The sequence below is a fragment of the Amblyomma mixtum genome, chromosome 5 (genome assembly GCF_055824585.1).
Source record: "Amblyomma mixtum isolate Tamu chromosome 5, ASM5582458v1, whole genome shotgun sequence".
NCBI classification, from domain to species: Eukaryota; Metazoa; Arthropoda; class Arachnida; order Ixodida; family Ixodidae; genus Amblyomma; species Amblyomma mixtum.
Window position 1 is genome coordinate 38,548,172 of NC_143016.1, and position 25,113 is coordinate 38,573,284.

At 46.8% G+C, this 25,113-nt stretch overlaps 1 protein-coding gene across 4 annotated transcripts in view; it reads left to right on the top strand.

The window, feature by feature from the left end:
- The window catches only part of sei (potassium voltage-gated channel seizure), a 241,461-nt gene that overhangs the window by 95,265 nt on the left and 121,083 nt on the right, over positions 1-25,113 (top strand). For all 4 annotated transcript variants that reach the window (XM_089544064.1, XM_089544065.1, XM_089544066.1 and 1 more), the window contains exons 2-3: positions 1,393-1,623; positions 21,150-21,341. In XM_089544064.1, coding sequence (XP_089400190.1) covers positions 1,393-1,623; positions 21,150-21,341 — 423 coding nt within the window. The remainder of the gene's footprint in view (positions 1-1,392; positions 1,624-21,149; positions 21,342-25,113) is intronic.

Sequence of the window (25,113 nt, forward strand, 5' to 3'; positions counted from 1 at the left end):
GCACTGCACCGGTGGTCTAGTGGTTTGAGCATCCGCCACGTACGCGGGAGGTACGGAGTTGGATGCTCAGCGATGCTGGGCACCAGCCGGTTTTCATTGGGCTAGGCTTCTTTGAGGAGAAATACCAGAAAAACTGCCGTTTTCGACACCACCTTCTGCACACCAAACCACGTTGGCCATGCCACTGTTTGGCCAAGCTGCATTTGCAATGCCATCAAAACAACTGGCGAATGGTCTTGTTGTAGCCAAGCTGTGTATTGCTCTGGATGGCGCTGACCATTGATTTCATCATTTATGGCACATATGGCGCACCACCAAAGGAGACCGAAGCGATGAAAAAAATAAAGAAAATAAACCTTGAGAGGACGAACATGAATTATAGCACTGCTGGGACGTGGTGCTTCGTGTAAGCAAGGAAGAGGCCTGTTGTAAAATGGGCTAGAAAATTAGGCTAAGTTCATTGCCTCTATGGCCATTAAAGGTGAGCGAGGAGTTTTAATTATAAATGCAGCGCAGCGCGTCAAACGAAGCGCCTTTAGTTGCCACGGTTCAACAGGCACACCGAGGGGGGGGGGGGGGGGGGGGGGGTGAAAAAACGAAAGAAGCCTGCGGAATGTTGTATCAGCGCGAAGGACGCCCGTTAGAGCGAAGTCGACCGTTATGGTGCGGATCTGCGCGTTTGTGAAAAAATGTACGCCTCCGTTTTTTTATTTCCTTTTTGCTGCGTCATTTTTAGCGACACTGTAAATCGGCAAGCTTCAACATTTTTGGCTTTTGAGTGTTGCATTTGTCTTTTATTTCCGTTATTCTTTATACTAGCGACCTTCTTTCAGATTCTGTTTATGTTTCCGTGGAGCAGGTCTCCGGTTTGGTGAAGACTACAGCAGTTGGAGCTAGTCTGATTTTCTGGAATTTGGTGTTCAGCTATCTCGTGTACATGCCTTCTCACTGAAAATTACTTGTGCACTCTTGTGCTGGTCTTCTGAGAATGTTAAGCTACTTTAAGATTGAGTGGAAGTGGTGTTGAATTGGCATCCAATCCACAGTTTACCCCCTATAGCGAAGAACAGAGAAATAGTGCAAGAAACGTTCAAAGCAGGCCCTCGAATGCTGAGTGTGAGATACGCAGGAATTCTCTCAGAAGATCGCACATTAAAAGCAAAACCAACTAGATGGATCGCTACCCTTGGCCTGCACTCATTGAGAAAGAGAGGTAGACATGATTGGGGCGAGCGCAGCTTTGAGGTACTTTGAGCAGCTCTGAGCTTAGAGCCAAGCGTTTCAGGAAAGAGGAGTGAGATTGGAACGTGCTACCAGCGCCGAAGTGCTTAGCGGCGGCGTTGTCGACGACGTATTAATCATGTGGCTTTCAATCCTGTTCCTCCGTCGCAGACCGTCGGTTCCTGGTGGCCAACGCCCTGGTAGACTCGCTGCCCATCATCTACTGCAACGACGGTTTCTGCGAGCTGGTCGGCTGGACGCGGGCCGAGCTGATGCAACGTTCGTGCCTCTGCGAGTTCCTGCACGGGCCCCTGACCGATCCGGACGCCGTGGCAGCCTTCCGCGATGCCCTCGACAACATGGTCGAGCGGCAGACCGAGCTGCTCTACTACCGCAAAGACGGTGAGTGCCCTGCCCTTTTTTCTGTCTCTTTCACGTGCACGTTACTGCTTGCCTGCCTGCCGAGTGTGTGGCATTGCCATCGTTCTTCGACCGTAGAAATACGAGAAAGGGTAGCATGCTTATTTGGCTCTGAAATGTGGCTTTTTATTTTACACGGCAATGCTCAAAAGTGTCTTTTGTTGATAGGGAAACTCACCTGAAAAAGTACGTACAACTGAATAGAATACAATTAAGAAATGAGAAACTTGCAATTACAACGAGTTTGCTCAATCCACTGTGGTAGCACAGCTCATTGTCTCAAAGCGCAAATGTATTTAAGCCTTCGTATCTGTAGAATCCCTAATTCGGCATTTTAATCAATATTGTTCAGGATAATCGATGGCCTCAGTCTCCGCGCAGCTGTGTTTTCAAAGTTGTATCGACGTGTTCAAAATTGTATCGAGTGCAGCCAAGTACAAAGCTAACGCTTCCGGCATATAAATGGTGTCGGAAGAGCTCGCGGACAGCCTCGTAGAGGTAGTTGGATCGCCTTTCTCTCCCTCGATAAATCACTGCGAGTTTTTTTTTTATTTTTTCTTCAGTCCGCGCTCCTCTTGTGGTGTGAGCTTGTTTCGAGTAGGTGATTTGATACTATTGCGATTAAAACAAAGAGAGAATTTTGAATGAACAAACGGAAAGCTCTGTATATCCCTTTGTAAACTTGAGATGCCCAGAAAAAGCGACTAACTATCGGCTTGAAATAAAGCAAAAAAGCTTCCAGGCTAATCCGGGCTACACCCGTATTACTAGATATTGCATGAAATGCAATAGGGTGCTCCTTTATGCAGTAGGTCCGTACTATCGTGAGCAAAAGTAACACTCCCCGTACTCCACGTGTCGAGACCGGCGGCGCAGCGCCCCCATGCAGAACGGCAAGGTTCAGAACACGAGGAGGGGGAGGTGTATCTCATTTCTGCTCGCGATGTATTCCTTGAGGCTGTCAGCATACTTTTAAATGCATGGGTGTTCCTTTTGTCCTTCGTGCGATCTTAGACCTCAGTTGGTTTTGTGTTCTCCCAGTGAAGGCCATGTATCGCAGAATTACCTGTATACATGAGCTTACGGCTGCGCTGGCCAGTTCAAAAAGGTCGGTGTCCTCATACAAGCGCACGTGATCCCTCGCGGATGGCCGGAAAAAAATAAGCGGACACTGGTGAGTGGAAAGCAGCAGACCAGACCCGGCCAAGTAGAAATGGGACCGTGTAGTGCATTGTACGCATTGAAAATGAAAACCTTGGACACCAGACGATATTCGGTGCGGTTTGGCATGCACATATCAAAAAGGTTATTGCACAAGGTTGCAGAGGAAAATTCCAGTAATACTTCGGTACCCGCTATATGAAATAAGAGTCTCGTGAAGAGTGAGAAAACTGAAATACGGATTTTTATGTGAATGCTGCGTCCCAGCTGCCTTTCGGAAGTATCATAAGCGATGGTACTGAATGTGCTAGAAAGAAAGCGCCAGTGCGTAATCTAGGCGGCACCCCTATCTGCTTCCGCTTCTTTCGCTCTCCGTTTCTCATCTTTTTTTTTTTTTTGTACTGCCCTCACACTTGTGTGGCTGTCGCCTATAGACTCGAACGAAGGGTGGACGTGTTGACGGATACATAATTTCGATTTCGCTCGGGCCCCGCTCATCCATCTCAAATATTGTGTGTTTAGGACCCCAGCGGCTGGTGTTCGCCATGACGTCACCCCCCCCCCCCCCTCGAAAAAGAAAGAAAGAAAAAGAAACAAAACAAAAATGACACTGCCATATTACGAGTGCAAAGCGACCAGATCGGTTTATTAATAATACATGAGCCGGTGCTGGCGGAGCCGGTGTTCGTACACGGCTTTCAGTAACGGAAAAGAAAAGACTCCCAGGAGTGGTGCGGAGAAAAAAATGAGCCCCTGAGGATGATTTGATGTCCACGTGGCATGGGGAGGTTCATAGATAGGTCAATGAGCTTTGCGTCGGAAGATGTGAAATAGGCATATTTATGCTCAGTACCAGCGCGAAGGTTTAGTCAAGAGAACCTAAATGAGCAGTTTTGAGGCGCAGAACGACTGGTTGAAGGCCCAAGCTGAGATTTCCTTGCATTCTTTTTCAAAACCCCTCATTTTTTTTTTTTATACAATGGTCCAGAGATTGCACTCAGAAAAAAAAGGGCCTGTTCCAAGATTCTGGCGCTCTCAATTGGTTTTCGAAAGGGTGCAGTTAACGTTCTGAGGAATCTACGCACTGCGCGGCCAATGAAGAAGCCACAGTGATGACATGCCCATGGAAAGACCGTATGTCTCGCGCGTGCTCGGGAGAGAGAGAGAGAGAGAGAGAGAGAGAGAGAGAGAGAAACTTTTATTTCCGAATCCTGGTCCGCGTCGCCATCTCAAGTCGGTTGTCGGAGCCCACATTGCCCAACCGTTATAAAAATGCTCTATATACAGTCTATAAACTTCTTATAGACTCTATTGCTTTCCTACATATATTTTTTTTCTATGTATAGTCTATAAACTGTATATAGGCAAAAAGTCTACTAGAAGTATATGGCCAAAAGTCTATATATTGTCTATAGACTGTCTATAGCATTTGTATTGCCTACAGACTGTTAAGACGTGAGCGATAAGGGCAACGAGCAGGCCACAGTACTGTGTGGAGTGCGGCGGGATTAGCGGCCCAGATCTTTCAAGAATCGGGTACCTGGGTCGGCATAGGATCTGCGTTGGCAGTAGTGTGGTGACTGCATGGCACGTGGGTGGGTCCGATATGTGGGCGTGTTGTGAGGGTAGGCGCCACATATCTGACAGCTAGGGTGACCAAACCGTTTGAGCGCGTGGTGGCTGTATATGTCACACGCTGTCGTCTCTTTCAGCACACATGATTCTGTGTATAGCTCGCTGCTGACTGTACCAGAAATTAGGCGGTCGCTGCCGAACGAAGCGTATCTTGTTGCTGGCTGTACGCAGAAGAGAGACTTCGCATTTAGTGGCTCTGATGACTCAGCGAAATTGTATGGGTGGTGACTCTTAAGCACTGGTGTACAGCAGCCCCAACAAGTCATTTTGACCATTGAATAGTATCTTGTAAACGCTGTATTTCAGTTCCTTCACAAAACTTGCCAGGCATCGACTTTAGTTTTAGGCCATATCTCCGAGTTTTACGAGTACTTCTCGTTCTTTACAGATACGAAATGGGGACGATGAAAATTCTCCTCACCTTAGAAATTTGGCATTGTGCTAATGCTATAAGAGAGAGACCCGGTTGGCCTAAGCTCTTTCGAAAGGTAGCTAGTGCAGGAAGTGAATGATATTAGGCGTTACGAAAGAAGTGATGCTCAATGCCGTAACCGAAAACTTCCACAGTTAGGCCCCCAAATCCCTATTTCAGACGCCTTTTCACGGTAGCAGCTGGACACCTCCATCAGTTCAGAAAAATGTGACTTCGACCCTTAAAATTTTCCAAAACTCCGTAAAAATTACTGTTTCGCCAAATTTGGCTTATCATATTCCGTGAATAAGAAAAAAATTCCTTGAATGAAATATAAGTGTACGAAAGACGAGTGTCGAAACTCTTGAAGACATCACTCGAACGCATCACTTTCACGCATTCATTTTCATTCACATTACTTTCTTTTCGCTTAAAGATCAAAAGCTACGTACTGTTCTCAGAAGCCCGGCCTCACACAGCGCTGTAAGCACAAACCTCTCCCGTAAACAAGTCGCATCACGTTTAGATCGGTTCATGAAACGAAGAAAAATTTCAAGGCTTTGCTCTGGAATGAGCTCGTTTTTATTTTCTGTGTCGTTTGCGTTCTGCCCGCGTTATATTCGCTACAGGTTTCGATGCCCTCAGAAGATAATCTTAAAAAAAAAAAAATACAAGTTGGTCAAAGCCCTGTCGAAGTCTGCGGTAGTGGTGGGTGAATGCACGCTTTGTTATTTTTCTCAGTTGCTTCAACAAAGATGAGGGAAAGTAACTAGAAATGGCGACACCCTCATGGTACAGTAAATTAAGTCAAAAGATATGTGCTCTGTAGAATCGAAAGTGAACAGTAGCGGAAGCCCACCAATTTCGGTGTCATCGCTTTGACAAGTGGCGTAAAGGCGACAGCGCACCCTGCAGCGACCTCGTTGCCAGGCCTATATGTGTGTTTTACTCCGGAGCAGCTGGTCTATAAAACGCTGTGAGGTTGAACGGCTCTCTCTGTTCCGGCGACAAATGCCCTCATTGAGACGACGGCTGGAGGAAGGATCTGCTCAGGGTTCGCTTCTTGTTTTCCTGTGCAGGGCGATGATAGATGATTAGAGAAAAAAAATTCTCGAGGGATTCAGAATTACTTCAAAAATACGCCGCTGTCCTCATTTCCAAAAACAAACCAGTGATGAGGGCATAAACTCAAATGGTTCAATGAGAGGAGTACTGAGCGAATTGGAAGCCAAATTATCGGCTAATGGGCATCGATCCATCAAACAAAAAATCACTGACGGCCAATGCTATTGACGCGGCACAGTTTGCGTTAGCATAGTGTTCCCGCCGGACGGAGCAGCAGCTGACTTAAGGGTTCAGGCCCTGCGAGCGGGTGGCGTGATCCAGGCCGTCAATCACCGTGTAACGCGCCGTACCCCGCTCTCCACTCTCCCCCACCCATCGCCTCCCACCCTCTCTTCGGCTTCGCTTTCCCTCTTCCTGGAGAGAGGAGTATTTCTCTCTCTGCACATTGCCACCTGCCAAGCGAAGCTTCAGGCGGGCATACGAACGGACTGGTTTTTCCGACATGGGTGTCCTAATGATAGTGCTTCAAGTGACGAGTCTAGCGTTCAAAACTTTAGTGGGCGTGCGCTGCGAAATCAGCAGAGCTGTTTGCGCAGCGCTGCAGTATTCGACTGCAGCTCTTTGACTCACTTGCGGCCGTTGTGGCTTGCTAAATGGGCTTCGCTTCGCAGAACGAAGTCGTGGTTTCAGTGTATTCTTGTAGGAATTGTAGCTCTTTCTGCTGTCCTGCACAAGAAATAAGCAGTACTGCAGAAGCTGTACACTACATCTCTTTGCTGTTTCATAATGAATGGACGAACAAATAAATGAGTATGAGAAAGAGAATGAGTTTGTGACTTAGTGAGTTAATGAGTGAAGCTCGTGTGCGAGTAGCTTTGAGCATTATTTGGGTTGGGCCGTAAAATAATGCGCGTTCAGAGTAGCGATGAGTTTTTTCTCTTCTCTTCTGTCCGCAATGTTTTCGTCCAGTGTTCGAAGTTTTAACATAGCGTTACGGCTCTCTCTGCGCTTATGCTACCGCTTAAAAAAGGCTTCTTCCGCCTTCTGAGTAGAGTATACATAAACTCTCGCAGTCACTACATTCTCTCGTCATGGACACTTGAGCCACACAATGCATTTATACACGCAGCAGAGAACACACCATTGCGTGCGAAAGTTGGCGTGTGTTTTCCGGCGACTTTTTCATGCTTGCGCCCTCCACTGCCGTACACTGCTCCGTAATTCTGCTCAGAGATGGCTATTGGTTATATTCTTTTAGGTGTCACACAACTACCATGGCCTTGGCCAGTCAGCCACTCTGGCTGGTTAGGAAGCTCCTGCCTCCCCTCGAGGAATCCCCACGCGCTTCGGCAGACAGTGGAGGACCGCCGACTTTTGAGCGTGCAAAAAGTGACGAAAGGAGAGGAAAAGGCTTGAAGACGCTGAAATTGAAATTATGACGCCAGATAACTCAGCTCCTACAAAGCGCGTTCAAAATATTTTGTTGGAGGATATTCGTGAAGCGGCGTCTTTAAAATCCCATGAATACCGCAGCTTTATTGAGAGCTCCTTTCAGCGCTCCTTTAATGTGCTTTTTGAAAAGCGTGTTACGTGTAATGTGAACGTTGCCCTTTAGACAAGTGAATGTGACAGAATATCAAGTTAGGTCAAGCGAGGTAGCCTTACACAAAGCACATGGTCTCGCTTTTCGGGTCGTCGTGAGCGAATCTTCTCATGTAGTACAAGCAAAGGTTCGGAAATGCCCACGTCTGCCGAAATTTGCGCGCGCCCCCCAGAGCGCAAATTCATCAGTGCTACAGCTTCGGAGGGCAGTCAGTTGGGCATTTGTTTGGACGCACGTCTCGTCCCTCTGCGACCCCGACCGCCAATTGAATTGAAATTCGCACCAAGCGAAGAAAAAGAAAAGAGCGTGCCCATAATAACGGTGCTCAGAGGGGCGGAAGTTCACTCCACCTCTCGTTCTGCGCGTGGGGATTCAGGAGGCTGGGACATCTCGGAAGAACCAATGGAGCAAAAATCAGCCTAATGTCAGTCCCCGCTCCCGTGCGCTCCGTCGATGAAGAGCATGAATATCTTGATTGAGAAGTGCAGTGGGAGAGTGTTCGGGACGCGAGGCCTAAGGCAGCAACTCTGACTGCAAGCGAGAGCTATCGCAGAGAGGGAGAAGTGGAGAAGAAGGAGATTGGTTCCTCGCTCCGGACGTCCTGAAATGTTCTGCGTCTCGCCGTCCGTGCTCCGGCGCTCGACCCCTGCTTTTCTCTCGGTCACGATCCCCGGGCGCCAGCAGCGGTCGTGTGAGTGGGACGTGCGTCCATTGGGGGCGGCCAATTTTGAAGCGCTCCGGAGGCTGACACGTGGTGCTGGAATGGCCCATCGGAAAGCCGAGAAGACAGCGCCGCGGTGACAGCCACTGGTTCGCGAGTCTTCGAACGTGCGTGAGCCCATGCATCTTAGAGGCCTGCAGCCGGCACACCTGGAACCTTTGTTCTCTGTGCTGATTTCGCGCCTGCAATTGATCCGAACGGTCGGAGTGCTGTTGTTTTTGTTCTCGATGCAACCGTCGTCACACGTGAACTTGGCACATTGCGGATTTCGAGTAATGCGATTTTTCGATTTCGGAATTATCTAATTGAAATAAGTGTACCTTAATTTGGCTTTTCCTTTCTTGTGGTGTCGACACTGAGATGACTTAGGGCCACAGAGGGACATTCAAAATGGAATGCGAACACACGTATATGACGCAAAAAGAATCTTGGCTCGTACAGCATACCTATTCCTTTCATTCGATTCTTATTTATTGATATCATTTCTCGAGCGGGTAGCCGATCACGGTCATAATGAGGATGTTCGAACGCCTACCTCAACCAATTACGAAGGGAGAAAAGGATCGAGTCGCAATATAATAGGTATGTTAACCTGTTCATGGTCTTTAAATGCAGTACTTTTACTTTAGAAAAGCTGAGTTTGTTCGTTTTTGTGCAGTAAAATATTCATGGCTAAACAAATTTCTTTTCCTATCATTATGTCACTAAGTTTTGTTATGAAATATGATCGAAGTGTTTTTTTTTCTGTTTAACATTCCTCGCTCATGTGCTTACACTAGCTTTAATGGCGAACTGGAAGCAGAAAGGAATGAGACGATGTGATAGCTTGCATCATTACTGGATGAGAGGCCCTTGATACAGCTTTAACCATATTAAGCCATCCCTAGTTTCTACAAGAAGACAGCGACGAAATTGTGTAGTTTTTTTTTTTTTTTTTTGACCAGTGGAAAATGAAGCCCCCTTTATTGAAAGCCGAAACTCTCATGTTCGTAATCTGCGTACAACTCTGTAGTGCAGGTTATAACTCACAGCTTGCGTCACCTTAATAATTTTTCGTCCGCGCCTCCATGTGGTTGCGTGCGCAAGGATTTCGTATTTTCCTGCGGCGCCACTTTGTTTTCACTTTTCCCTCCACCTTTTCTTGGCCTATCTTTTATATCCGTTCTTTACCACCTTCTAGTATAGAGCAGCAAGCGTGATGTGACCAGATTTGCATTCTACTTACCAGTGGCCTAGCCAGAAATTTTCTTCGAGGGGGAGGGGGGAAGGGGGGAGGGGGCTTATGTTGCAGCGCGGCCTCTTCATAGAGTTTGTGCAAGGATCAAACGCAAGAATAATAAATACACTACCATTGGCAATCTCATTGTGTACTAGATGACGCTACGCACTGTGCAGACAAGTGAAATATGTATTTTTTTAAAATAAAAGAATGTATTCGTATGTCTTACAAATCGTGCCAGACATAACTGATGCCAATGCTTCCGTGTTTTTGGGTATTTAATAAATATCACACGAAGCCTAGAACTATATCAGTCCGAAATCAGCGAAGCAGTGAATGCCGCTGATACCAAAAACGTAAAGGCCATATGAAATGAGCAAGTAGAGGAAAAATATTTTAATGAATCTTTGTCGTTCAAGAGCCTTTACATTTTTGTACATATACAACAGCCAGGGAAAAATCTCAATGACGCTGTCCTTCGTACCAGTGTACTGCGCAGCAGCAGCTGTCACCGGTTATGCATTGCGAGTAATTCCACCGAAATTTTAGTCGAAACAGCGAGCATATGTATAAACGAGGAGTTCTGCAAAATATTAATCAGAATTCGAAGATAAAATGGGGTATTAGAAATGCCAAGATACAACTTAATAAAGGAGCAAAAAAGTGTCACTGAAAAGAGTCACTGTATGTATTCACAAAACCTCGCAACATGATATTTAAATACACGTATGTCTCCATTAAATCTACGTATTTAAGCGAACGTCACTGTATATAATGGGTCAAACAAGGCAAATGAACATCTTGCGCAATCACAGATAGTAAACGTTACACAAGGAAAGACAGACGATCCAGGCAAGAACAAAACTATGATAGCAGAAGTCGAGATATGTACTTGGGCCATGCTGCGGTAGGTGACAGTTCGAAAAAATTTCGGGGGGGGGCTGAAGCCCCTACTACGCCCCTGCTACTTACCTTCCTGCCTTTCCTACTTGTTCACATCTTCCTCTGCAACATTAATTATCCGACGAATATATCCGGGCGCCGGCCAAGCGGTGACCGGTATCAGGTACGGGCAGCTTCGTCAGGAACGCGTCTAATTAGAGCACTTGTCCTTGCTCTTCTCAAAAGCAGCGCACTTTTTTCACCCGGAAGGAGCATCGTGCTTGAGCTAGTAACAAGGCTGATGTCGTGAATAAATGCTTCCAATACTGTACGTTTTTTTATTTTGTTATCCAAGCTCTGCTGCTAGCCGTGACGCAGCTCTCATACGTAAATTAGGCGCTCAATAGACGACGTGGACATGAATAACAGACGCTCTGTATATATTATTTGACGCCTATAATGTGTAGTTTGTTCGAACATAGTGAAAACCTTGATGACGTGAAGAACTTAGAAGACGGATAATACGGGCTAGTTTTACATTTTGGCGGGAAAAGATGTAACAGCGCTGAGAAGATGGGACATGAGAAAACGAGGAAAGACACGTGCGCAATTGTCTGTCTCGTTCTCTCATGTCCTATCTTCACAGCGCTGTTACATCTTTTTCCGTCAACATGAAGAACCTGCTTACGACGAATTAACTGTCATGCTGCAGGAGAGGGCGGGATGATTAACATGGCTCAGTAGAACTTTTGATACTAAATCTCTGGCAGATGATCGTAGTTGCGCGTATACCACACGGCATTTAACAAAGCAGCTTCGTAAGTCAAGCACCAAGTGGTCGCTAATGATCCACCAGACTCGAATGCTCTCCAGTGTGCTCTACTGCACTTCATTTATTAAAAACACTGTCTTTTGCTGTTCTGTAAACTATTGAAGACGTGTAATAGAACACTGGATCGAAGCGAACAGAGAAGTGTCAGTCTCTTCTGAGTTTTTATTTTCTGCTATAGATGCTGAGAACTAATCGAGGAGAAAGCTTAGAGCTAAACTCGGCCTAAACCACATCGGCTTCTAAACTCTCAGCGGCCAGTTACATGCCAGGCTAATTAAATAAGGAGTGGTGCAATCGTAGTTTTCGTCTCTGGCTGGATAACGACACATATTTGCAGTCGAGTCTGCTCATAACGAACCTGACAGTTGCGCGGATTGCGTTCTTTGTATCCGAGATTCGTACTAAGTGGGCTTCCATTGTATAGCCAAGAATAGAAAGTCACACAGTGGAAACCTATTATGCGCGTGTATTTATTTAAAATATACCCTATTGCGGTTGCTTTCCAAGCTTCCCAGAGCAGTCACATGACCCTCACCGACAGCGCTGCTGCTCACAAGCTGCTGTAGGGACGCGGCTAATCGCAGTGGAAGCCTCCTCGGCAGCCAGTTGTAGGTTGGCCTCTTCATCATCTCAGCATATTCCTGGCAACAAGAGAGTGTTCGTACTTCGCGAACTATTATTTTCGTCAGTGTGTGGTTCTTCGAAGTCAATTTGGGCTAGCTGCGTGCTTATTTGTGCACGCGTGCGGCGTGCAGAAATAAGCGTGCACGCGGCACGCGATAACGTGGGTGCGCGTCTGACAGCGCCCCCGTTGTTCCTTTGGTCACAAAATCTGCCTTACGGAAGAAACAGCTGATGCAACCGCAGTCAGTTCTATCCACGCAAACTTATTCCATGGCGGGGAGCAGACTCATTCGAACTGAGACGTTCGCACCTTGTCAGTAAATTGCGGTCATTGCTCTCAGTACGCACTGGTGTTGAGGTTACATTAGAATACCTCGAGAACGTGAATTATATCGACGTCAAGTGGCAGGTCTGGCTCATTGCGTTCGTTGGCAAAAGAGCATGGTAGCGGCCGTCAGAAAAGGCAGCACATTCTGCGACGCACGGTTGTCGAGCACGAACAGGATCTTAAAATCAGTTGTTAGTGTGCCTAGATTTTTCTTGCATGTTCCTCTCTGTCTTCCGTTTAATTTTAGCGCCTACTCGTAGAAAACGTCAAACCAACTCGCCCAATAGTGCGTGCTACGCTAATTGCAGTAGGATATTGATGCGGATTGGCAATAGGTGCTGAGGACAGCTAGAAACAAAAGGGGGAGAACTCTAACTTTGGCTTCAGTTTAAATGAAAGGAGTTCACCGAGAGGCCTCCGGGGTGCAGGAATGCAGAAAGATGGTGAGAGATAGAGAGATGCGTGTGATGGTTGTTGCCGCTGCACTCCACAGCCTCCGCATCCTTCGTTTCTCTTGGATGCCTCGCTGCCACACTGGCTCCTCAGCCGAGCGCGCGCATTATGTTTTGCCCGGTCCGTTTGCTTTTCCGAGCGTCGCGCGCGGGTTCCGATTCCCATCTGCGTGCAGCATCCGCGCCCGCGTGCTATTTCCAGCCAAGAATACCAAGGGAGGGAAAGAGAGCGAGAGAAAGCGAAGAAGGGAGAGAGAGAGAGAGCACGAAACTCATCGAGGTCTGATCTCTGGCACGGCATCCTCGCGCGCGCCTGAGCACAGGTGCTCCTCGATTTCTGCTCCTGCTGGTGTTCCCTGGCCAAGTCTACTTCTTTCTCCGAGCACGTGTGCGATGAGTGGAAGAAAAAAAAATTTGAATTCAAATCACGCGCTGATTGATATACTGGTTGTTCATATATATTTCGGCGTCGTCGCTGCCTAATGACGGCGGCCGGTCGCCTATATACGCGAGTGCACCTTCCGCCAGGATCTCGTACGCTTGACAGTTAATGATGTAGTACCTTCTTACGACGATACCGCTGTCTATTTTCTTTGGTAGCTGAATCCCAAATGACCACAGAACGTGCCGTTGCCGTCATGGATGTGGGTGTTCGTCGCGACTGTTCATGCTGCTGCGGTGGACAAAAACACGAACGGGCATAAAAATTCACCGGTCTGCCTTCTTCAGCACGGAAAGGCAGTTTATGAGCCGACTCATTGCGATATGGACGTGGAGATACTTTTCATTCCGTTTATTTATGCAGCGTTCATGTCTAGGCATAGGCGCGGGTAGTTATCGTTTTCTTGCTGACCTCTGTCCCTCTTGCAGCGACAGCGTTTTGTGTTGCGTTCACCGGATCGTCATGGTTGGGCGTCACACTACTCAAACTATGCCGAAGCTCAGTCGTCACAAACCAACTGTGCGGAGCGCTTCGACACAGGCATGGCCGGACACGAGTGGTGGCGGTTGGGGTTTTTTACGGCCTGCACGCTGGCGCCAGACACAAGCGCCGGGAGCTTCTCTATTAGAGTTGCGCTCTCTGTTGCCGGTAGAGGCGCTACGACCCTACTCCTTCTAGGGAGCCTACATGTAGGCCCCCTAACTCCTTCTAAGGTGCATCTATGCGCGCGCCCTGGCTCCTTTCCGAAGCCCGCTCTCCGCTGTAACGGTGGGTGCTGCGCGCCTGGTTTCTAGCTTGCGCGCGCAACTTCGCGAGAGGTGGCGTCACGTAATAAATAAAAACAACAGGCGAAGTACTGCGCTACTTAGTAATGAACAACGAAGAGACACATACTTTATATGAAGGTATTGGTGTTAAAACAACAAAGAAGAGAAATCGCCCTCCTGTTTCACAGAAGTAAGAAAATATAGGGCGCGTATTGTGGCTTTCAACGGAAGAGGTGGACCTCGATAGATTTATTTACTGTTCTGACCCCGCAAAGTACATACTCATTGCAGGCGAACCGCCAGCGATGGCTCAGACCGGAATGACAAGGGCTGATTGCGAGGGGCAAGGAACGCAATTTCAAGATTCGCGAGTTTTATGCCTGCTCTTCACGTCTTGTATTATATTTATCCGAATTTCCATTTGAAGTATGCCGCATGAATAGCGCGGAATAATATTCTCGACGTATTTATTAATAAGTAAATTGAGCTTAAGCGTGCTAGCACGAATAGCTGGAGATTATTCCAAGCATGAGGAGCTGCAGTACGAGTCGGAAGAGGTGGGTCGGCAGTGATTTAAAGAAATCTGAAGAGCATTTTTTTTGCGCTCCATGTATATTCAATTTACGGCGTATGCACATTTATTTATCGAATGACGGAAGTATTCCTCTTATATATTTATCGAAAAGAAATTTGGACTATTACCAAGCAACCGTTGACCTCTACGGTGCGTTTTCATGTTTTAGTAAACCGCGTGGCATGTGTTACGGTATAATCATCGCAATGCCTCATTTTATTTTTGTGCGCATCTAGTCATAACCAGGTTGTAGCATGTCTGTGAGGTGGACTGGAGCTGCTTTAGATTGCAGAAAACTGTTATTTTTTTTTTTGACAGCTTTTGATGTTAGCAATGCATTTTGTTTGCAAGATTATTCGAAATGGTATGACGCGGCCGCAAAAAGTCAGAACAGAGTATAACTAGCAAGCAGTTATGCTTTGCAGAAAGCAGTGTTAAATTTGAATTTGCGGCTGCAAAGAACAAAGGGAGGTGCTTTCAAACGACCGCGAAATTTTAGGTAAGGACAAGTGCAGTTAAGTGCACATGCTATTGCCTAAAATAGTGCGCATACTGGAAATAAACGGTTCCTACAAAAAAATCTGGGCAGATTTATTTTTCTTTGCAGCTTGGAGCATGGTTTGCTTACTTGTTGGTGTGCCAGAAACATCTTGGTTCCGAGTTCACTTACTGCTACTGAGCGTTTAGTTTTAAAAGCCAGCCTTGTAATGTACCTCCGAAGCAACTTACCGTCACTTTCTGCCGGAGATTTTCAGTCGTTTCCGGCTGTTCAGCAAAAAAGAACGAAAAAAAAAATGGCGCCACCATGATGCCTTGTTGCACGCCTGTCTTATTTCGTGCGATCCTAATATAGGAATAGCAGCAAAAATGATCACTGTGTGCTCCGAGCACTCCACAAATTTGATACATCTCATTGACGAGAATAAACCTAATTGTGGCCGTATTCCTGCTTGCGAATGATTAAAAAAAAGCACAACTTGGTGAAGGCACAACACATGTGCAGGTCTGCAGACTCTGGCATCCGAGCCTTCATAGTTTGAAGCTAAGCAGCAGTGCGTTACAAAACGCAGTCGCACAGCAAAAGCGCCAATGCGCTTCCCACGCAACTTAAAAAATGCACAAGCCATGTATAGGCTACAGCCTCTGGCATAGCAGGCTTTGTATTTTCAAGCTAATTTGCAGTGCGCAAAAAACGCGGTCGCACAGCAAAAGCACTAAGCCGCTTCCCACGCGAGCGACTGGGCCGTACGCGGAGGAGTGGTGAGGAGGGGTGAAAAAGGGGTACGGTGTAGTGATGCAAAACTATCGATAGTACTATCGATACTATCGATAGGTGAGTCACTATCAAACTATCGATGGTAAAAAGACTATCGATAGTACTATCAATAGTACTGTCGATAGTTAGTACTTTCTATAGTAGCATCGATAATACTATCGATGGTACTTTCGATAGTTCTTTTGATAGTACTATCGATAGCCGTATCGATACTACTTGTTATATGTAGTGCTATCGAGTCTATAAAATCAAGCAGGCGTATCCACTGCATCCTAAACTTCGTTTCCCGAGTGTCTGGTATAGAGGTGATGGTATGAGTAACTGACAGGACTCGCCCGTTTTCGCGGCCTACGAGTCACCGAGCTCTGTAGACAATCCCTACATAAAGTTGCTGGGTAAAAGGTTAGCGTGCGAATGTCCTAGTTGCGAAGCATGTGTGCGAAAAGCATTTCTACAGCGGTTACATCAGCAAGACGTCATCTGCAGTGCACGATAGTGTTGTGTAAGCCAGCACAACGTGTGCTGTTTATTCTTTCATCGGATGCAGTTCCAAGTATTTTTCCGAACTGTCCCAGTGCACGTTAAAGAATCACAGCTGGTCGAAATTTATCCGGAGACCTCCACTACGGCATCCCTCATAGCGTGAGTCTTTTTGGAACCTTAAGCCTCATGAGACCGTGAAACCAATCAGGTAACGCAAATGTTTCGGTTATATCGCTGGCCAACAAATGCGTAATATCAATATTGTTCCTATCAATAGTCTTACCATCGACAGTTTCACTATCAATAGTCTTGCTATCGATGGCGGTACTATCGCTAGTAATACTATCGACAGCAACACTATCGATAGTAATACTATCGATTCTACTATCGATAGTAGAATCTATAGTATTACTATCGATTATCGATAGTAGGGCTATCGATAGTTTTTTTACACTATCGATAGTCAATTTTCCGATAGTTTTGCATCACTAGTACGGTGACAGCGCCAAGACCATGCAACGGCGGCAGACAGAAAACACCCCCTGCGCGCAGCCGCCGCTCCAGTCCGACCGTGACAGGAGGTCTGTTTCGCGTAGCCACCGCTATAGGGGCGCTGCCGCCGCGCCGCCAAAAGACGAGCGACGCAGTAAGGAGGTCTAGTGTCGCACATCACGTGAGGTGGCCTGCATACGGTGCGGCGTAGCGCGGTTTGTTGCTATTCTCGCCCCATACAAGGACATCGCGCTACTATGCTCGCCGAGGCTGCAGAGTGTCGAGCATGTTGGAGCAAACGTAAACGCTTGACCCTGTGCTACACCTGAAGTCCATGCTGCAGAATGGGAGCGCATACACGCGCGGGCACAGCTTTGGCTGAGTTTCGCGCGTTACGACACAAACGTAAACTGTGGCAGTTTTTTCCCTTCTCTTTTGGCGATTCGCCTGTCGGTCCCGCCGTGGGCGATCCCATAAACTGCACCCAATGCGTAAAAGAAAACAATCTGAGAGTTCAGGTGGCGCGAGCCTGCTGCACGGGAAGGTTCGGCGTTGACTTCATATTCGTCTCTAGTTGCGCGCGAGCGTTGCGCTAAAATCGTTTTCTTTCGCGCCGCATCTCTGTGACCTCTGCATCTCGGAGCAAGATAGCGAGCCGCGGCGGATGCTCGACTACATTGTGTTGTTGGGCCACCGGAAAGAAATGCGAGCGGGGAAGAAGGGGGGGGGGGGGGGGGGGGGGGGGGGGGGGGGGGAATTCACGTTTCCGATGCAACTTGCCTGAAAAAGAAACGCGCGTAGGATATTTCTCCCTAACTATGTGCAGCGCGAAAACACGTCCATTTTACTCTCTCGCGCACTCAGAATCTTGTCCTTTCTTTACTTTATGTCGCCAGTCCCACTCGGAGCCAACTTCATGCGGGTGCCATCGGCAGTGCGGGGTCAGAGGAATGCCGCCCAGTGAGCGCACGTAACCAATTTGGCTTTCTGCTCTGTTCCACTGGCCTTTCCCGCTTCTTGGTTTTGGTCTGCCGGACTGCCTCGTTCGTTATCAGGGCCCACTCTTTCGCCTTCAGCATCGCTTGCAGCTCGACGCCGGCCCGTTAGCGAGGTTGCTTGCGTAGCGGAATATTCCCTCCCCGCGCATGGGCTCGCGGGCCTCGTTTGCGAGACGGTTGGTCCCTCACTTGAGGGCGTTCTTCGAAGCGTGAATGCTTGCCCCGCCTATAGCGCAGCCCGCGACTCGGTGCTGTGCTCTTGTACACGCTCGCTTGCGCGCTAATGGCCCTTTTCCCGCCTTTCGCCGACGTTGTCAAAAAAAGTCCGCCGTGTCGTTCGCATACAGGCACACCATATCGGCACGCAGTTTTCTTGCTACCCTTGTTGCAAGCAACCGCCCCGCGAGCGTATGCAGCACCGGTGGCGAGCACCTGTCTCTCTGTGTTTACATTAACAGCAACGCAACCTAGAGAGTTGGTCTTCGAAAAAACTCTAACGCTGTTAAGGGACACAGACACGCGTTTCAGTGTACTTAAGGCTTCCTTGCAGTGAAGAAGCATGGATGTCGCCATAAAGTTCGAGCCCGCGAAACATGCAACTCGCATTTCGATGCGCCGCCGCTCGCAGATGCCTATCACGAAGACCAAACAGCCGTTGCTGATGGCGTTTCTTGTTCTGAAAAGTTTTTAGTCGTTGCTTGGTCCTCAAAAATGGCTATTTATTTCTCGACTCAAACTTGGCGCTCGCAAATGTTTAAATGCATTCATTACTCAGGGTCCCGCGAGCCTGCACTTGTATCGTTCGCTCGAGACAAATTTAAAGTGCGGTTGTTTACATGGCTACCTTCAAGGTTTTTCGAACATCGTGATAATGTAGTGTCTGAAAACCGTACAAGCGTTTTAGTAAATTTTAAGCCTGCGCGCATTCAGGGAACATGTTACACTCCGAGTGCATGCGTTGCAATGAAAGCCGGGCCAGTATGTAGTACCTCGTACTATTGATCTAAATCTGTATTCAGAACAACAGCACCCGGCATCTTTGATACATGTTGAAATTTAACAATACACCAAATATTAGTTATTGTCCGTGAGTTTTCGTTTTTGTTTATTTCTCTCATCACTCTTTCACCACCCGCGGCGCATGTACACGTGGCGACATTTCAGCAGTTGAAGCCCTATGTATCCATTGTAGTAAAGCTGAACTACAGCTCACATGTACTCATTGTCGTCGTGTACCTCGTCATCATTATCCGAGTCGTTTTCTTTATTTGATTTGAGGCGATTAGGGTACAAAAGTCTCTCTTAGAATGATCTCGGAATAATCCCGTTTTGCGCCATAACTGTGCCGAAAAGAACCAAAACGACGAATAAATGAATGTTTTTTTCGTTTGTTTCTGCAGCTTTCTAGTTTCCTTGGCTAGAAGAAAGGTGCTGCCGCACAAAACAGTAGTCCAGTCACGCAGTATCCGCCTCATGAGCGTGCTTTGCAACGTCCCCGTAAATGACGCATTACCACTACCCTCTGCCCAGGCCACAAGTTCGGACCCGCGTCATTAGGGGGGAAGGGGGGGGGGGGGGAAGGGGAGGGGGGCGTCGGCTCCTCATTTAGACAACGATGACTGCATCTTGAATTTCCAGATACCTCACTGCTGATGCAGCGCTCATTGAAAAATTGTGGATACACAGATAATTTTACTGAAACGAAGGCAAAGATGTCGGCCGGAAAGATTGATATCTAGCCTGCTACTTTGCACTTTACGATAAAGTGTACAGTGCAAAATCAGAGCCGCTACGCTCCACCCGTAATAACGAAATTTGTTAACCAAGGTCTAGTTTTGCGATTTTTATTGTCTGAAATCCTAACCGTATGCGTTTGCATTCCTGCTAAGTTTTGTTTCCACTAATGAGTAATTACGGAGCGGCGTTTATTAGGTAATTCATATCTCTACGCTCGTCGGCAAACACTGAGTAACAAAGTAGGGTCCACTACAAGAAAAATCATCATCATCACCGTTAACCCGACTACACCCACTGCAGGGCAAAAGCTACTTCTATATCACTCCAATTAAATTTGTCCTCTGCCCGCTGTGGCCTCCCTATCCCCGTGGACTTCTTAACCTCATCCCCCTGCTAAATTTGTGCCACCCCTGCTACCCTTAGCGACCATCGGTTACCTCGCTTTCGCAGTATACATGCCCTACCCATGCCCATTTATTCTTTTTGATTTCGACTACGATGTCATTAGTCCGCATTTGTCCGTGACCCGCTCTGCCCTATAATTTTCCTTTCCATAGCTTACTGCGTTGTCTTCACTTTAAGTGAAAATGGTCGTTGCTATATTTATATTTGTAGTCTGGCAATCCACTGTGAGGGATTTAGATGCCAGAAGTTTCTTGAAGATGAATAAATGAACAAGAACAACTTGGCCTTTTATGAATCAAAGAAAATAAAACACAGAAAACAAGTATTTAAAAGCATATATGTTGACACTTCTGGAGCTTACAACTTTCGAAGTGCCGACTTCCTTGTTTAGAAATCTCTCACTGTGACTACGAGAAATATAACTGTGATACCGCTAATTCTAACGTTCACCCCCGACTTCTCGCCCTGTCGCTTCTTGGACGAAGAATCCAAAGCTCTAGAAACGTTGTAGCTGATATGGTACCCTCATAGTACACCTCGTTATTTACATATCGTTCTTTTCGCACTGTGTACGCTTTTGTGTTATCGATCGAGTGTTGCCTTCGGTTTTAATTGCCCTCAATAACGTTGTTATAACATTTTCCGCGATACGCAACGAGGCTTTGAATTACAACCGTTGGATGGAACCCCCCCCCCCCCCCCTTTTTTTTATTGCCACAGTGTGCCTGTGGCATAAAGTAATGTCCACAAATGTAGATACACATTGTACTGTCGAAGGTGGTCCAGTAACAGTCGGTGGATGGAAGTCTTTCGCGTGCATAGTAGCGACGCCTCTGGCCCTGCTGTTTCTAGGTTTTCGTGCATACTGTTACCCAGAATAATAAACAAAATAACTGAAGAAGACGAAAGACAAATGCCATTTTCTCGTTTGCTTTTTTTTTCATGCTGTTTTAACAAAAATCTATCGCGCCAAGAATTACCCATAAAGGAGTGAAGTGTTGTTACTGTGCCCTAGACTGCCGCAGTTCGAGAGCACTTATAAGCAGCTCGAAAGAACAGTCAGTTGTAAGTTGTGCCTGTGTGTGCGCATTGCACTTGCAATGTCTGTTTGCATGTTCCCGAGTGTTCGTTCCAGAGACTCTGCACTCCATGGTCCAGAAAGTACCTACTTCTAGAGGGGCTAGTCCTTTTGACCGCAGTTAATCCTTTGGCGGAGTAGCACCCATCCACTAGTCCCCCAATGAGCAACCATGACTTCCTTAGGGGTGGACCACAAAGGGACATGACTCACAGTTAGTTTCTCTCCGCGGAGTCACCGCTCCTCGCAATGACTAACTGGCGGAGTTTGTCCTATCATTTTTGGCTGAGAGTATGTATATGCTTTCGCGTCACTGGCGCAGGGTCCAAGTTCCTGTGCAGCCAGGTGGTGGCGCCCATCCGGAACGAGGATGGCGACATCTGCATGTTCATCGTCAACTTCGAGGACGTCACCGACGCGCCCTATAAGGCGGACGAGGAGGCCGCCGGTGGGGGAGGAGTAGTAGGAGGAGGGGACCTGGCGCCGCTGCCGCAGGCGCTGGTCAGGACCTGCGGTGAGGATTCTGTGCTCTCCCACCTCCCTCTTTACTCCCGACACGCGGGCGCGGGAGTACAGGCAACGCTCTGAGTGCCTCCGAAAAACGTTGGTTCATCCTGGGACCGCATCGAGCGACGATGCGTTTGCCGGTTCAGATCTTGTACGTGCTAGTTATTGGTCGCCATAGCCTTCGACAACAGAGCCGGACACATAAGGGAAAATAATTATGGCTGCGAAGGAAAGCATAGAGCGTTAGTTGAAACTTCATAATTGAGAAAAGAATCTCTCCAGTAACGAAAAGGAAGTAAAGAAAGCCTTAGGAGCAATGCGAAGGGGGAAACCAGCTGATGCGGATCAGGTAGCAGCAAATCTGTTGAAAGACGGGAGGAAGGGGGGGGGGGGGGGGGGGCTTGGTGAAGATTGTGTTAAATAAACTAGCCACCCTTGTAAATGCAATGCCTTATGACCTCGAGCGTACCGGAAGCTTGGAAGAACGCGAACAACATCTCAATCCGCAAGAAAAGGGGACGTCAAGGACTTGAAAAATCAGAGACCGATCAGCTTACGGTCTGTTGCCTACAAGGTATTTACTAAGGTTATTGCTAACGGAGTCACGAAAACCTTAAGACTTCCATCAACCAAACGATCAGGCAGGTTTTCGTAAAGCCTACTCGACAATGGGTCAAATTCACACTATCAGCCAGATAATGCAGAAATGCGCAGAGTATAAGCAACCTCTATATATAGCCTTCCTATATGATGAGAAAGCATTTGACTCGATAAGAATCTCAGCAGTCAAGCAGGCGTTACGGAGTCAGGTTGTAGATGAGCCGTATGCAAAAAAGAGTGTAAAAATCTATAGCGGCTTCAAAGCCGCCATAGTCCTCCATGAAGTCAGCAATAAAATCCCAAATGGTGTCGCAGGCGGGGCACCATCTCTCTAATGCTATTCACCGCCTGTTTATTGGTGGTAATCGGAGGCTTGGTTTGGGAATAGTTGGGGATAAAGGTTAACGACGAGTACCTTAGTAATCTGCGATTCGCTGATGACTTGTCTTGCTAATGAACTCAGGGGATGAAGTGCAAAACATGATAAATGACTTAGATAGGAAGAGCAGAACAGTTGGTCTAAGAATTGATATGTCGAAAACTAAAATAATGTTCAACAGTCTCGGAAGGGAATAACAGTTTACGATTGGCAGCGAGGCGCTTGAAATGGTAATGAATACGTTTACTTAGGCAAGGTAGTGACCGCTAATCCGGATCTCGAAAGTGAAATCACTAGAAGATAAGAACGGGGTGGAGCGCATTTGGCAGAGCAAGAATGGTAGTTTGCCAACATCCTTCAACAGAAAAAGGCATAACAACTGCATCTTGCCGGTACTCACCTATGGGGCAGAAACGTGGAGGCTAACGAAATGAACTCAGGACAACGCAACGAGCTATGCACTGGAAAATGGTTGGCGTAACGTTAAGAAACAGAAAGAGAGTACAGTGGGTAAGGGAGCAAGCACTGTGTAATTTATATATTTATTTGCAGAATACTGCGCACTCTAAACTGGGTTCAAGCAGGAGGGGCAAAAATACATAGGTAGAAACATGGCAAATAACATCGCAGAACACTAACATATGGGTAGTATGACATAGTGAAGAACAAAAAACAGCAGCTCAGAAACTCTCAATTAGTAATTTTGTCAATAGCACTGATGCTGTTTAGTATCTCAGGAGGAAGTTCATTCCATTGAGTTATTGTGCAAAGAAAAACTGACTATTTAAAAGCACCGATTCTAGCGCTGTACAGTCTTAGTGATTTCGTGTGACGATGTCTTGCTAGTCGCGTTGTGATCGGCTTAATAAATGAATCAGGGCTCATGGAGAGTTTGTTGCTTTTTTTTCAGTAAAAAAGGAATTTCAATATTTGAAATTTTCTTCGTGTTTGCAATGTCTGCCTGCTGTGTAGTGCCATCACAGTGGTTGGAGACTCAGTAGAACGATATTTAATAAAGGTGAACCGCACAGATTTTCTCTGGAGACGGTGCATGCTTACTCAAGTTTCGGTCTGATGATGGATGTACAGGCTAAAAGCTTGGCACTAGGAGGGGAAGCTTTTAATTAATGCCAAAGGAAGCGAAGTTTCCGAACTGATGCCATACATATTTTGTTATATGCTTATTCCAGCTATGATTATTGATTATAGTAACACCTAAGTATTTGTATCTGTTAACTTCCTCAAGCGGGTGATTTGGAAGGTTATACGGAAATGACAGGCTTTTTTGTTTATTGGTCACTTTCACAAAGACTGTTTTGTCATTGTTAAGCTTCATCTCCTATCGACTGTACCAGGAATGAATGTTTGGAAGGTTAGAATTAAGAACGACTTGGTACACTGTCGAACTTGTTGAAAAACTTCAAAAGGTACAGAACAGGTCAGTTCGATTTGTTCACGGCAATTGGAATAGAAATCTTAGCGTCGAAAAAATCAAAAGCAGACTGAAATGTCAAGAACTGAAAGAGCGCGAGTGAGATTTTAGATGAAAATTTTTTTACACAGTATAGTACCTATAAAACAGGATTAATTAGAGATCAATAGGTAAAGCCCAATTCTGTGTATCGCAAAGGTGTGAACACTCTTTCAAAGTTCGTGAACTTCCTCTCAGAAGTGACGTCTTGCGTTATTTTTTTTTTTTTGGGGGGGGGGGGGGGGTATACGATAAGAGAATGGAATGTTTTGCAGCCTTTGCTCCCAAATATGGTTTCTGTACCAACAAATGATGACTTTTACCATGCTTTGCGAATGGGATTTTTGCTTTCATTTTTATTTCAGAGATGTACCCCCTTCCCCTTGCCTCATCGCCTGAAACAGGCGGTGCTGAAATTAAAAATTTCGCTACAATTGCTCGGACACATGTGCCGCGGACACGACAGACGTTAATTAATGAACGGCAGATTAGGCGGCTAGATAGAGCAGCGCGAATGCAGCAAACATAGCTCCAGCGAACCTTATTCCAATAAAGCTGTTATTATGTAGCCATTACTTCTCGACAAGGCTTTCGTTTGTAAATTGCCGTGAAACATTGTTTTGTTTGTTCTTTGTGTATCACCGCCGGCATGCGGCCTTACACTTTTTTTTTGCCACGCGAGATGCAACCATAGCGGTATGGAACTGTCACAATTCTTTGAGGCCTTTCCTAACATATTCCATATTGTGTCTAATGCACCTTATCTCAAGAGATGGCTGCCATTTTAAATGGAGCGCGGCCGAGAGCAACGGCGATTCTGTTCTGCGACGATCACCGAGCGCACTTGCTGCAGTCGCCACCGCGGAGTTGCTTTTCCGTTTTCGGGCACGTGTTCGCCCCGCAAGCTGTTTCCTTTGGAAGCCTCTGCTGCCTTCCTCCACGACTGCCGTCACCACTGTGTGGCAATTCAGAGAGGCGACATCTTCAAACAAAGGCATGTGTAAACAGTCGTGGCTAAAGGCTCCGCTTTTGACAGTTCATTCGCGCCCATTGTGTCGCTTTCTATGCATAGCCTCTTTCTTCTGTCGTGTTTTTAACTGCGAAGTTAACAGCAGACGTTCTGCCACAGAGAGTTTGACGTTTTATGTGAAAGTATAAAATCAGTTTGTGAGCCCACTTGTTTGTGAGCACGGGACGTCAGATCAACCCACAGTGTTGGTGGGCACTCTCAATTGAGCAAAGTGCAACTGCGATGGCTGTCCATGGAAAGGGTAATGGTTTCTTATTACCTATTATAAAACAAAATGGAGCATAAGTATCTCTAGGATT